Source organism: Notechis scutatus, chromosome 4, assembly GCF_049901735.1.
Source record: "Notechis scutatus isolate UNSWTSFEM ecotype Mainland chromosome 4, rNotScu1.2, whole genome shotgun sequence".
Lineage (NCBI taxonomy): Eukaryota > Metazoa > Chordata > Lepidosauria > Squamata > Elapidae > Notechis > Notechis scutatus.
This window is the reverse complement of record NC_142012.1, coordinates 78,191,004-78,206,732: the sequence shown is the minus strand read 5'-3', so window position 1 is coordinate 78,206,732 and position 15,729 is coordinate 78,191,004. Positions and strand designations below refer to the sequence as shown.

The 15,729-nt window shown below is 38.3% G+C and overlaps 1 protein-coding gene across 3 annotated transcripts in view; it reads right to left on the bottom strand.

Moving 5' to 3' along the window:
* LRMDA (leucine rich melanocyte differentiation associated) overlaps positions 1-15,729 on the bottom strand; it is an 853,545-nt gene that overhangs the window by 828,777 nt on the left and 9,039 nt on the right. For all 3 annotated transcript variants that reach the window (XM_087963895.1, XM_087963896.1, XM_087963897.1), the window contains exon 2: positions 15,290-15,390. In XM_087963895.1, the coding sequence (XP_087820021.1) occupies positions 15,290-15,390 (101 nt within the window). The remainder of the gene's footprint in view (positions 1-15,289; positions 15,391-15,729) is intronic.

Sequence of the window (15,729 nt, the reverse complement as noted above, 5' to 3'; positions counted from 1 at the left end):
AGCTGCACCAGCTCCCTGTGAGGTGCAATTGAAGCTGTTTGTTGTCACCTCTAAAGTTCTACCTTACATGACCTCTTCCCAAAAGTTTCTCCCATTCCACCAGGTCAAATGGAATGGAGATGTTCCCTCTTGAGGTGTGCACGGTCCCGAGTCTACTAAGCCTTGTATAAACTATGAAAACCTTGCTCAACTCAAACCAGATCCTGGGTCAAAAGGTTGATGGAGCCTCATAGCAGGGATGTAGTTTAGTTTGATATGGTGACATTGTATATGTTAGGGGCTTCAACCCAGTTTATTTTGAATAAGATTTGCATAGTTTTTTCCCAAACACCATCACTCTGCTAAACAAATAATTCCTCAACACCGTCTAACTATTTACAAGGTCTGCACTTTACTATTACTATTAACCTACTCATCACTCCTTATTGCCCATTCCCTCCCACTTGTGACTGTATGAGTGTAACTTTGTTGCTTGTATCCTTATGATTTTTATTGACTGTTTCCTAGTATGATTTGATTGCTTATTATACCCTACAACTATTATTAAATGCTGTACATTATGACTCTTGACGAATGTACCTTTTTTATATATATACACTGAAAGTATTTGCACCAAGACAAATTCCTTGTGTGTCCAAACACACTTGGTCAATGAAGAATTCTATTCTATTCTAGTTTTGGCTATGCTTTATTTATAGTCCTTGGGTAGATGGCAGCTGTATAAATTTGTTCAATAAATTCTTTTTTAAAAAATGAGAAAGAAATTGGCAGAGAGAAATGCAAGGCAATCTCTCAGATAAAAAAATTCCTCTCCACTTTGCCAAAATCAAATCAACATACCTCGATTTAAAAACAAAACACTGGACTATGTTACGGGAAACCTTCCGCAAATATTCAGAAAACACAGAAACCTTTCCTCACTCTCGGTGTCTCTTCTGCACCTTGATTTGCAAACCTGTATTAACTATGACCTGCATGACAACATAATCACTACATATTCATGTCTAATTTGATCCCCTGGTTCCTCGCCCTGCACAAAAAAAAAAAATTACACTGGCCTTTGATGCTGTCACATAATCAGATTTTGTTCTGTGACAACTGTTTGCGCCAGTTCATGCAACAAACAGAATCACATCCAATCAGCTCTTTTTATCAAAGTGAAGCCAACAAAATGTATGTTAAAAAAAAATGCAACCAGATTTTATTAGTCTGGGATTATTATTATGATTATAATTGATTATGATTTATTATTATTATAGGTTTAATCTGATTAGATTGAGATCCTGCCTTTTGATCCCATTGTAAAATCAAGATGTGTAAGCAACCTCTTGATTCCAAACACAGATTATAAAGGGGATGATAGAACATAAATCAAAAGGAAGTCCAAAATTAATTAATGATTAAAGCCCTGGGAAATAGGATGAGGCCCTCCTGAGCCCATATCAGGACTTATGTGTAATGCATGCACAGGTAACATTTGGCACCTGTATACCAAAAGTTCTTGGGGCTACCAATGGAGCAACCCAGCCTCCCATAGTTATACAACTGCCAAAACCTGAGGGGGAGGGACCTCTACTAATTCTAACATATTTTGTGAAGGGCCCCCCAACTGCCCAAGTTCATGGATGAATTCTCGTGGCATGCAGAGCAGTTGAATTGACTTCCCTAGTAGCTTTGGGGTATCTCTATAGCTGTGTTTCCCAGCCTTGGCCATTGGAAGATAGGTGGACTTCAACTCCCAGAATTCCCTAGCCACTCATCTGAAAGTTGCCAAGGTTGGTGGCTCTGTAGCATCAAGCGAACCTCAGCTAATGCGCAAGAAAAATAGCTTCTGGTTTTGATTGATTGTCTATGCTGCTCATCTCCCCTACGTGATGACTTCATCTTTATCCAATTCCTCCATCGTCTCAACTGCATTATTGGGAATTGCAGGGGATACTTGGCTGTACATACTTCAACCAGGAACCAGTTATGATTTCCTCCCATTTGAGACAGCATGTTGTGGCCTTTCAGCTGCCAGCCCCTCCAGCAGCCGAATCAAAGGAGGAGGAGGAGGCGGAGTGGGAGTTAGAATCAGCATCAGGGCAACCTGGGAGCTCCAAGGAGGAAGAAGGAATGGAGCTGTCAGAGATAGAGACAGAGGCGGAGCCTGGGCTGTCCGTCAGTCCTCAGATGAAAAGTCAACAGCTCCCCAGGTCTGCAGGTGGCTGATGAGGAAGAGGAGGATCTGGGTCCAGTGCCTGACATGCGGATGCACAGAAGGTAGAGGAGAGGAGAGCAGAGGAAATTTATGGACCGGTCCTTGGGATGGAAGATCCACCGCTACTAGCGAAGCCCCACTCTAGCTCTGGGGATAAAAGGCAGTGGGCGGAGATGAATAGATGTGGCAAACAAACTATTCATCTTCCGTCCGGACAGACTTGCTCGTCTGCGGTGAGTGAGAAACTTTTTGCTAAGGCTGCTGGCATTCTTAATAAAGGAATCTTTTGAGTTCACGTCAGAGGGTTGGTCGTGTTTAGGGAGCCAGGCCAGAACACAGCACTTTTACGATTCCCATTCTCTCCTTAGGCCAAAACAACCCAAATATGCAGATATTTATATAGTGGCAAGTCCTGACTAGCTTGGCAGCTGACTTGCCTAAAAGGAAAGCTGGGGGTGGGCAGCAAGTAGCCATTGTCAAGAAGAGCAAGCTGAAAAGCTCTTGTCCCCAGGCTGAATCATACATGTGCGAGTCCAGGAACCTGGCCTCCTTCTCCGACGCTCGCTCCCTTTCTAGAATATTTGAGAGAAGCAGGCAATTTGAGATCCTTCAGGTTAGAATCTTGAAAACATCATTTCAAAAAACTCAGGCACTCTTCGACTAGAAACAATATAGCCAAAGGGAAAGAAATCTCAGGGAATGTTCAACCATTAGAATATTTGCCTAGAAGCTTTAATTCAAGCAACAGAGGCACACAAAAAAAAGGGGGGGGGGGAATCTCAGATCCGTCCTGTCAGAAAAACTGAAGTGAATTTGTCAGTTTATTATTTATTTACCTAGCGTTCCCTCAGCAGAGGGGGAAAAATTCCAAGCACTGAATTCAAAGGATGACAGTTTCTCTCTCTCTCTCTCTCTCTCTCTCTCTCTCACACACACACACACACACACTATGAATATATATCACTGTTCTGACCTAGGCTTCACAAAATCACGAAACAGATTCCATGTCCTGACCAAACCCCCTTTTATTAGGCTAATGAGAATTCCTATCATTCACATCCAGCAAAGTCCCGGCAAACACTCTTTCAAGGGTGAATTGCAACCACAGACCTTATCAGGCTTGGAGAGCTGCCAGGCCAATCGCTTCCAAGCACAATGCTGTACAAGGAAATACTTGACAAGGAGTCTCTGAGAGTCACAAACCCAGATAAACAAATCTTCACACTAATTAAACGAACTAATTGTCTCCTGCAAACCCCACTCCCCTTTCACTCCTCTTTGTTCCTTATGGGAAGGGCTGTTCACCATCCACCTGTGCCTTTACTTCTGAGTCGACCCTTGTTCCTTAACTGTTCCCTTCTCCTGGCAGCTTTGTGCATGTGCACACTGGGAAGAGGCTCCAGATGTTCTTCTGCCCCACTGATCTCCGACTCCAAAGGCAGCTGATAACTGTCAGACGCCCTGGCCCCATCTCTGCCTTGTCAGAGCCTTCCCCAGACTCCAGGACTGGCCCATGTTCCCTGCCCCAAATCTCCTCACTGGCCGCTGGCGAGCCACAACAATCACAATCACTGCCCCCGGCAAACACAAAATCCACAGGGAGAAGTAAAATCCTGCTTTTCTCAAACAAAATTCCATGAACGACACCTGATGAGTTGCTTTTATTTTGGGCGGTGGGGAGGAAGAATGCCCTTTAAAATAGACTGATGGGATTGTTACAACTAGTAACCAACAATATTGGGCTTAACAACTGCCTCGATCTCATCTTCTGCAATAGTTTGAATTCAATTTACAGAATACAAATTAAAGAACTCTTTTCCAACTGTGACCACAACATGATTGACTTTTGTCTCAACATACGTCCACACAAAAATCATCACGATGACAAAATCCCCAATTATAACTTCAAAAAAAAAGGCAGCTATGATCTTATAATCAACGATCTCTCTTCCCTTGATTGGCAATTTCTATTCACTGGATGCAATACTGTTGAAGACCATTACAACATAGTCTTACTAGAAATCAAAAGAGCCATCAAACTATATGCACCAATAACAATTCCCCAAACCAGGAAAAACAGATTACCCATAACAATAAGGAACCAGGAAAAACAGATTACCCATAACAATAAGGAAGCTTCAATCCAAAAAGAGATCACTTTGGCAAAAAAACAAATCTGGTCACGTTGCCAAGTTCAAAAGCCAATACAAAAATCTATGCCACCAGATAAAAACTGAATGCACTAATTATCACATTAAACAAGAGGAAAACCTTCTACGCACAAATTCCACCCATGCTTTTTACAATTTTGTAAACAACAAACTAAAAGACTCAAGGTCCATCCCACCCCTGAAAGGACCTAATGGTAAAGACTGCAATGACAACACTATTAAAGCCAACCTCTTTAACACATTCTTTGGCTCAGTATTTGTAAACAGCAATGGATCAAGCCCAGTATTTCCTAGTCAAACCACAGACAACTACAATGATCTAATACATATCGATTTTACAGAAGACAATGTTGAAAAAGCACTACACAATCTAAAACCATCAATATCTATTGGACCAGACGGAATATGTGCCTATTTCTTAAAAAAGCTATCCACTGCCATAGCTGAACCTCTAAGCATAATCTTTGAAAAATCTTTCAGGACCAGCTCCTTGCCAAAACTATGGTCACAAGCCACGGTCATCCCCATCTTCAAAAAGGGAGACCCCAGCCTAGTTGAAAATTACAGACCAATCTCTTTATGCTGTGTCACCTGTAAAGTCATGGAATCAATTATTAACCAATCCATTATCCTCCACTTAGAGACAAACAACCTACTCTCTAACAAACAATTTGGTTTCAGAAAAAAAAACTATCCTGTAATCTGCAACTCTTACACTGCAAAAACATATGGACTACACAACTCGATCAGAGCAAAGCAATAGACACAATCTACATAGACTTTTGTAAAGCCTTTGATTCAGTGGTACACGACAAACTACTCCTAAAACTAAAATCTTTTTTTTTTAAACAAATTTTATTAATTTTACAGACAAACAAAGCATCATTAAACATTAAAGACATTGAACCTCTTTCCATTATAAATTTTACAAGGCAAATAAAACATTGTTTTATACAATACAATTCTAGTATATCCCATTTCCACTTAAATATTTTTTTAACAAATTTCTCATTATTTCTCTTTACTCTTATTCAATTGCATTTCTTCTATATTTATCCATTTTATACTCATCATATTCATATTTCCCTCTGCCTTGTTTACAAATATTCCTCTCGCTTTCTCCCAAGGTTTTATTAAATCTCAATCAGACATACACACACAAAACACAAAAACATAAAACTTCTTTTTAAAAAGTAGCTTGGTCCCGGATTACCTCTCTTTGTATGGACTTCAATTAAATTCATGTTCAGTTTATATGCCATTACCTATCTTATTACCCTTCTATATCTTTATTATAACTTCTCCCGCTTTCCACTCTTCTTAATTCTATTTTATTTATTTCATCTTAATTTAAATCATTATATTTATATCTTTTGTCCATTCTTTTCAATTATCCATTTATCTCATTCATATTAAAAAAAAATATTTCTCCTGAAATCACCAATCGAAGTATGATGCCTTTCCATCGCTCCCCACATTAACATTTAAGGTAACACCTAATTCCCTATCCAATTCTGCTTAGTATATTCTACTTACTAAAATAGTAAATCCATAAAGTAATTAAATATATAATTAAACATTAAATCTCATAGCATTCCAATTATCTATTTCAAAAACAAATACCATAATAATAAGTTCATACAAATATCCACACAATAGTCAATTAAACTCTATACTTAAACTAAATGTTTTAGACATTCCTTTTAATATTTTATTAAATCTTAAAATCTATCATTATTAAACCTTTAATATTTTAATCTTTACTTAAGCCTTATAAAATTCTAATTTTCTGATTCTCATACAAATACTACAATACTATCATGTACCTTGCAGAAACATTTTAAAACAAAATTGTGCATTACCCATTATCCATAAAAAAAATTTCTTCTCCACACCTTATTTCATACCTTTTTGGCTTTTTTCCCCCTTCTTCCTTCCTATCTTATCCTATCTGGTCTTTTACCCCCTTCGCTCCCCCTCTGTTGCATTTCTCTTTTCTTTTGCTTTCTAACAGTATATTGATTTTGCATCTTATTTTTCTCTTTCTTGGATGTTTTTTTAAGTCTTATGTCCTTTTTCCTTCCTCTCTTTTTCCCTCCTTTCTTAATCAGCTTTGTAAATTTTGTAGACTCATTAAAGATGGCTTCTTCTTCTTCTTCTTCTTCTGTATCCTCCATTAATTGCTGCGTTTGTTGATAAGTAGCAAACACCATTTCTAAAAAGCAAAAAATTTCTCTCACACCATCTTTACCTTCTTTTTTTATTCTACCATAGTCCTCTCTCAGTTCATCAACAAATAAAGCCATTATAAACCTTTTCTTCTTCTTTTTTCTCTTCTTCTTCTTTTTAAAACAACCAAGATAATTCAAAACTTAAAACAATTCCCCAAAATCCCAAAGTCATCAAACAATCCAAACAGAACACAAAGTTCTTCACACTTTTTCTTCCTGGGGTAATATCAGTTGGCAAGGGAAAAAAAAACCCAATCTATATTTTAAAGTCTTATTACAATTAACTTCCAATCTCAAAATCTTCCAGGCATCTCCTCCAGCAAAATCTTGATGAAAATTTTCTTTTTGTCCTCTTCCTTCCCACTTATAACAGAAAGCTTTAAATTTTTACCTTCTATAAAATAGCAGGATTTTCAATATCCATTTGTTAAATCCATGTGGAAGGAGAGTAAACTTTCTCTTAAAACACTTTCACTCGCCGCTTGTAAATCTCTTCTGGAAACAAAGTATCTTTCAAAAAATCCGAATTTTCAGGATATTACTTGTATTACTTGTATCTTATAGTCCAGTTCAGCCAAGAAACTTTCGCTTCAGCACTTTCTCCTTCTTCCTCCAGCACGATCTTGTCCAGCTGTCAGCTTCTTTGTGGTGGCCATTACAGACCGCCGCTCCACCGCCTTGAGAAAGAGGGTTAAGCCAGGTGGGGAAGGGGTCTGCGAAGACCCCAACCCCCTGTCCGGATCCCTCCTATCTTGGGCTGCCTCTTCATGGCAGCCCTAGCCTCCAGATCGATGGATCAGAGGCATCAAAGCGGCTAGCGTGGCAGGGATCGCGCAGGATCGCAAATCCCTGCCGCTCGCGAAGCCGACAAACCGGAAGTCCCTAAAACTAAAATCTTATGGTATCTCTGGACACCTGCAAAACTGGATAGAAGCATTCCTGTCAAACAGACAACAAATGGTCAAAATTGGAAGTATCCTATCAAATTCTGTACCTGTCAACAGTGGTATCCCCCAAGGCAGTGTTTTAGGACCAACTCTCTTCATACTCTACATAAATGACCTCTGTGATCATATTAAGAGCAACTGCATTCTCTTTGCTGTTGATGTAAAGCTATTCAACATCACCAACAATACTACTACCCTCCAAAAAGACCTCGACTATGTATCAGAATGGTCAATCAAATGGCAACTCCAAATCTCAACAAAAAAAATGCTCTGTCTTACATATTGGCAGAAAACATCAGAAAATAAAATACAAGCTAAATAGTTAAGACCTTGTTGAGGATTCAAACTTTGTCAAGGACCTTGGAGTACTCATCTCAAATGATCTAAGTGCTAGAGCCCACCGTAACTACATAGCCAAAAAGGCATTAAGAGTTGTTAACCTAATCTTACGTAGCTTCTTCTCTGGTAATATCACACTACTAACTAGAGCATACAAACCATTTGCAAGACCTATACTTGAATACAGCTCATCTGTCTGGAACCCATATCATGTATCTGATAGTAACACAATTGAGAAAGTCCAGAAGTATTTCACAAGAAGAGTTCTCCGCTCCTCTACTCGTTGCAGAATACCTTATGCCACCAGACTTGAAACTCTAGACCTAGAAAACCTAGAACTAGGCCCATCTTCGGTGCAATCTAAGTACAGTATATAAAATCATACATTGCAATGTCCTACCTGTCAATGAATACTTCAGCTTCAACCATAACAATACAAGAGCACACAATAAATACAAACTCAAGGTTAACCGCACCAAACTTGACTGCAGAAAATACGACTTCAGCACAGAGTGGTCAATGTTTGGAATACTCTATCTGACTCTGTGGTTTCTTCCCCAAACCCCAAAAACTTTCACCTTAGACTGTCTACTATTGACCTTACCCCTTTCCTAAGAGGTCTGTAGGGGGGTGTATAAGCGCACCAATCATGCCTACCGTCCCTGTCCTATTGTTTTTTTTTATTTTCTTATAAGTATTTATCTCATGTATTGAAAACTATATTTATTCTTATACCTGTAACTTGTAAGCGATTGACAAATCAAATAAAATGTAAAATGTAAAAATGTAAATGTTTCCAATTTCTCCCTCTGTGGTATATGCCATTCTTTAAAAAAAAGAAAGAAAGAAAGAAAAAAGAAAGGAATACTGTAGGTAAACATGAGCCGAGGACCAGTTCACAACAAAATGCCCTATGTGTAAACATTGCTCTTATTTCCCAGGGAACGAACAGGATTACAATTGCCAGTTGCAACAACATAAAAAGATAAATCAATTAGCTTGCTAATTTCTCCCCCCTCCCCATTTATTTCTCTCTGTACTGTATTTGTCATAATTGACTATAATTATGTTAATTACTAACTCCAGTATAATTACTGCATTTGTCACTTAACACACTGTGTACCCAAAGCAACGAGGCAATTGTTGGGCATCAGAAAGAAAGAAAATCCAGCCCCGGGGAAAGGATTCTCTCCAAAAATTGGCTGGAATACATTCAGAAAATGAAAGGGCAAAAGGAGAATTTCACGCAATGCTACTCTGAAGTGTTGGTTCATTAAGGATATTAATTTTCTGATAACTACACATTTAAGTGTGACACATCAGAGAGCACCTACCGGATTTAGCAATTATTAATGCGTGACAGTTTCAAATGCTAAGTGAATCAATTAAACAGCAGCCTTCACCCATTTGAGCAGAGAAACGGCTTCCTAACTTCCTCAGACTACAATTTTCACATGACAAAAAAAAAGTGGGGGGGGGGACCAATTCAAAAGCCTGACAGGTCAAAAAAAATAGAAGAAGAAGAAGAAGAAGTTGGAAACAAAAGCATCTTATAACCATCATCTCTCCCTCTTTCCTTGTCAGATCAAGTTTTCAAGTGTCTCCGCAGAAATGGCACTGCCATGCCAGCTGACACAAGGTGATTTTTCATCGCTTGTCAGAGAAAATCTTTTATTCTATTTGCTTGGCATTAACATGTTACATTTATTGATCCCAGCCCTTTTCTCCTGCCGCTGCAGGCCTCTGGGCTGGAGGCTTGAAGGGAGGGTTTTGATGTCCCGGTGACATTCCAGGCCCGAACAATGCGGGGACTAAATGGATTTCATGCAGAAATGTGTTTGTGCATGACAGCTACATTATTAACAGCGTCTCACACTGATAAATATGCAATTGCGACTATTAAGATTGGCCCAATTACAAGGAAAATATTCCCGGTACCTGATAAAAGCTACCACAATGAAAAAGTTTTAACAATAGCGCATTTTCCCCCTTGTTGAAGCCGAAGAAGATTCATCGTGACGAATAGAAAAAAAAGATGACATGCTTTATCTTAAATTTCTCCTTTGTTTCTCCTTCTCCGTTTTTTTTAACGGTGGCGCTTCATCCTAAAGTGGGCCAAAGGAATCTATTTTTTTTTTCCCCAGCACAAAACAGGCTGAAAAATTCCAAAGTGGTGAAAATGTTATTTTACAAGTCAAGATTTGAGGGCGGACAACAAAGAGCAGATGGGCTCACGGAAGGATGTTTCAGCCATATTGTCAAAATACCAAATGGCTTTAGTTTATTTATCCGTAATATTGCACCCCATTTTTAGCTTCGTGACTGTGGAGATTGTGGCAACTTAAACCAGTCGGATGATCTTGCAGGGTCCCGATTTCAGAGCCATTTCTTTAGGCTGCATAATTTAAACAGTTTCTCCTTGTTTCGTTTATTTTTCTTTGCATTTATTTTACAATAAATATGATCACAAAGCATATATGTATATGCTGTGTGGGTGTGTATGTCTGTACATGTGTTTGCGTGAAGGTGTTGTGTACCTGCGTGTTTCACAACTCAAATAATTCCAGGCGATGTACAATCATAGTATTAATTAATATTAAAAAGACAGAAGTCAATCATTTTCTTTTTCTGTTCTAGCAAACTTTTTGCAGCAAATAAGATATCATTCACCATAGCTGGCAGGACTGAAAACCTATTTTAGGGGGTTTCCTGATGCAGTTTTAAAATCCACATTATTTGATCTGAGAATATACTTTTGCCTAGAGAAGCTCTTTCACACAGTCCAAGCTTAAGATGATGTAAAACAAATTTTCTCTTTTATCACCAACATCCTCTTATCTCTTTTCATTTTAAAAAGGAACAAAAGAATCTCTTTTTAAAATACTTTCAGGCAGATTTTTAAATATCCATTTTTATTCTTTTTCGTGCTTTGCTTTAATTTTGTTTTGTTAGACACTGGCTTGGTGTCCCAGAGAAAAAGCGGCATAGATCCACAACAAATTGACAAAATTTTATTAAGACCAAAGGAAAAATTTATTTCTAAAATATATAACTATCTCCTAAAATTTGATAAAGAAGAGGAGGCAGTGACTCAAACAATGATTGCCTGGATGAAAAACTTCAGATACAACATTCAACTAGAGGATTGGGAAAAACTTTGGATGAAAAGTTATAAATTAACAATGGCAGCCACGTACAAAGAAAATCTGTACAAAACGTTCTACTGTTGTCATCTAGCACCAGCGAGATTGGCCAAAGTCTACCCAAATTTGAACTTGATGTGTCGGAAATGTAAAAAGACGCCAGGTGCCTTCTTTCATATGTGGCAGTTGTGCTCTAAAGCAAAGAAATTTTGGAACAAAATAAGGATTTGGCTGCAAGAAATAACCGGGGAAAAATAGAACTTAAGCCTGAAATGGTCCTATTAGGGATAATTAGAGGTGATTATAAGAAAGAAATTGAATAGTGAATAATGCACATATTGACAGCAGCTAGAATAACATATGCTCAAAACTGGAAATCAGAGAGTAGTCCCACAGATAATATGCTAATAAAAAAAATATGGATTGTGCAGAAGTAAATAAACTTACAATGGAATTGCAGGAGAAGGAAGAAAAAGAATATTATACGGTAGGGGGAAATGGTATGTTTGGTTAGATAACAGGAATAAAAGACAATGCAAAATGTAAATGTAATTGGTGTGTGTGTGTGTGTGTGTGTGTGTGTAAATGAATATGGAAAAGTCAATGCCACAACTTACTGCAAAAATTGTATATATGATTTGTTTTTAAAATTGTTAAACTTTAATAAAAAAATTTAAAAGTAACATAGAAATCCTATTAACCAATACAGGTAGTCCTTGACTTATGACCACTATTGGGAGCCCAACATCTATCGTTAAGCGAGGCGATTGTTCAGTGAGCCACACCCAATTTTACAACTTAGTTGGAAGCCAGCTAAAAAAGTCACATATGGTGATCATGTGCACCTGGGACCCTCATATACACTCTGGTTGTGCCAAGTGCCCAAATTTTATCATGTAAGTGTGGGAACATGGCAATGGTCATAATGCGAGGACCGATCATAATCATTTTTTCAGTGCGGTTGTAACTTTGAATGGTCAATAAATAAATGGACATGTCAAGGACCCCCTGTACCCAAGAAAAGGAAGACTTCCACATCACATCACAACATGCTATTGAAAAAGAGCCATTCCCTTTTTTAAAAACTATTATTGGTTACATCCCTTTTGTAAAATATAAACCCTGAGCAATATAAGGAGGGAAGAGCCAGCCAGCAATTTAACAACCGGTTCGGCCAAAGTGGTACAAACCGGTTGAATCCCACCACTGCAAAGAACGTTATGTCAGCTACTATCATATCATATCCATTTGCATACCTTGTATTCAGGCTAAATATAAAATGCATTTTAATTCAGATCTATTTTCTCACTGTTTTTAAGCAGTTTAAGGCAGTGGTGAATCCAGTCCCATTCTCCTAAAAGCAAAGCCTGTTTGTTTCTCTGAAAATAATCAAATGAGGAATGCATATAGCTGCTATTGGTAATGTTAATTTGTTTTTGTTTTTTTGTTTTTTTCTTTTCACTTCAAGACTTCCAGGAACCCTAACAAATCTCTTGATTGAGCAAGATCCCGATCCTGCTTTACATTACTTGAAAAATTAAATTAAAAGGAAGGATAAGTTGAATTATCCAAAAAAGAAAAAAGAAAAAGAAGAAAGGTAATAACAAAAGACATTTGGTACATTCATCATGGTTCAGATAGGCCAATAAAACATGGAAGTTGTTTTAATTTGCAATAAAAATCAGAGGCCACCCTATCTCACAGAACTATGACTAAGGAGTACATGGCCAACGAATGCTATACAAACTAATCTAAGTAATCCACAGAAACAATTGCACGTTGTATAATTGAGTAATTCCTTTCCATAAAACACACACCGCTTACCAGCACACAAACAGGCAATTATAAGCCTTGCTTCCTATCTTCATGCACATCAAGATATCGTTATTTCCTGCTGAAGCTCAGACCGAACTAGAATCTCATTCTCATTTGCAAATAATTTGACCAAAGCTTTGTTTGTAAATCATTTGCTAAGGAAAACAGTCCAGAACCCACCCCCCCCCCCCAAAAAAATGTATGAGTTTTTAAGAGCTCAACCATATACTCCAACTGCTGTAGCATGGAGACACATACACACACACACACACACACACACACACACACACACACACACACAAATCAAGCAAAAATCAAGAACTTGGAAACGTAACCTCAAACTGACAGGAGGGAAGTTCAAAAACCATGTTAGAAAGGATGACTTCACAAAAAGAGTAACGGAAGCTTGTGGAAGTAGTGGGTCAATCATCAGTAACTGAGTTTAAACATGATTGGGATAAACACATGTCCATCTTCTGACCATTTAAAAAAAAACAAATGAATCATAAAAAGAATAATTAAAAATAAATGCATCAGTAAACAAATGAATAAGTAAAAAAAATTCGAAAAGAAAACAAAAAGCAAGCTCAAAGAAGAACCACTAGGTCATTTTGTACCATTAGTGTTTCTATATTTCCAACAATTTGCAGAGGATCTGTCCTCATTCAATTGCCTAGTCATCACCAGTCTATCATTCCAAAACATTTGGGCATGCCAGTGGATTTTCCCTTTATTACACAACACAAGACTCAGGTAGACATTCTAGGATACTTGGAGTGAAAGTCCAAGGAACCTTTAAAGACCAGCAATCTGCTGGATTCAACAATACCATCCACTCTCATCCAGATGGTCCATGGCCATGTTGACTGTGATTGTAGAGAAATCTCCTTAGTGTTTGGGAAGTTTAAACATGGGGATATCAATCTGATGGAAGACCAAACACAGGTCTTCTAGAAGATCAACACATCCCAGGGGTAGCCCCAAAATAAAAAGTTCTTGAGAAGCCATGAGGGAACCTCCTTCCCACAGCATCTACATGGCCATAGTTCTGTGGTGGCAGGTCAGTTCCCAAGCTGGCAATCACATCATCATACCAATATCAACCAAATGCTAAGCTAGCCGGTAGAACTTTTAAGCTGTAAATTCCAATTCTGGAAAGGAAAAGCCAACTCTTCCAGTAGCAATTAAAGGTAGCGAGGTCACCATATAAAGAACTGCTGTTATCCAGCTCAGTTTTGCAAGAGAAGATGTGGGGGAAAGCAGATCACCCAATCCCCAGCCTCAGTTTCGACTTTGGAGGCTCTGGGACATGTGTGGGAGCTTCTGGTTTCCTTCTTGGCATAATCTGAAGGTGGGATGCAATCTGAGGTATTTCTCAAGTATTTCTAAAGGGTTTGAAGATCTTGGTTTAAGCAGAGAAGTCAAATTCTACAAGGCTGACCAGGGTGAAACAGGGTGACAAATTCTGCTCAGAACCCAAATACAAAAAAGGTATTATTTCCATAGCTGGGGTGTAATTCATATTCAAAAAACTCTTCATTCCGAAAAGAAGGAAATTGTGCTTTTTAAAGAAACAGGTCTTTTTCTGAATCTTTTAAATCAGTTTTTTTTCCCTGCACTCCTGGAATCCATTCTATTATTATTATTATTTATTTATTTGTCAATTCTCATTCTGTTCTTTTAGAAAAACCCAGTAACAAACAAGTTCTTAAAAATGTATGCAACTTAAGCTGAGCTATAACCACTGGGTCAAGCAATCCATTGACTAATACTCTCCCATATGTAAACTGTCAATCTGATGGAAGACTGTCAATTATCTGGAAGCCTGTACTCTCAAACAAAATCTCCACACCACAAGCCAGGCAAACACCTGGGCACAAACAGATCCCCCCTGATACCTCCAGCTCAAACACACCCCAACCAGGCACCCAGATGAAACTTCCTAATAAATGATAGCCGTCCATTTACTCGGAGACAAGTCGCACTAAAAGCCTCCAATACAGGAACACAATGTTGCCAGCCAATCAAGACAAAAAAAGCTACAAAACAGACAGAAGATATTAGAAACACCAATCAAGCAGAACACAGCAAACTCCAAGACCAACAAACACAGATCAAGACTCCCAACCAATCAGGATGAAGAAAAAATCATTCTGGCATAGCGTAGGCTAGCACCAAATTTAAAACAGAAATGGCTGTGAAATTCTGACCCACAGACAAACACAATACAGAAGCCTAATGATGGCAGATGACATTCTGCCGAAACGTTCCTACAACTTTAAAAGCACAACTATAATGACGTGGGAAAATACCCGAACAAGCCCAACCAGGCACCCAGATGAAACCCAGCTTCCTAACTAATGATACCTATAAGAAAAACAACAAAAAACAAGGAAGTTTGCCCTGTTAAGATGTAGCCTAACCATTTACATGTATGTCCTACCTTAATAAATTGAAACTGAGGTCCAACCTTTTTGCGATGGGTCCGTATTTTGTCCCAAGGAATTCTGGAATTGCTTTGCAGTCCTGGCCAATGTAAGACACCTATAAGGATGAAGAGCAGAAGAGATTATGTAGTCACCATGCATTTTGAGATTTGGAGGCAACTCCCCATTTTTAGCTCTGTCAAGCAGATTGCTGAAAACCGAAATGAATGTTTGAAATAATAAATTGCTATCATCAGCAGCCTGGGTTCACCTTGCATTACCGTTTTGTCAAGTTCCATCACTAGGTTGATTTGAAATTTTGTCATTTCAAAACTAAGATGTTAATTAAACAGACAGCAGAATTTTGGGTGTCCTTTTACCCTAGTAAGGTTTTATTTTTCTGTTTATTTTGGGTGGGTCCCAAACAGACTGAAATGGAAGAGAAATAAGATTGCAC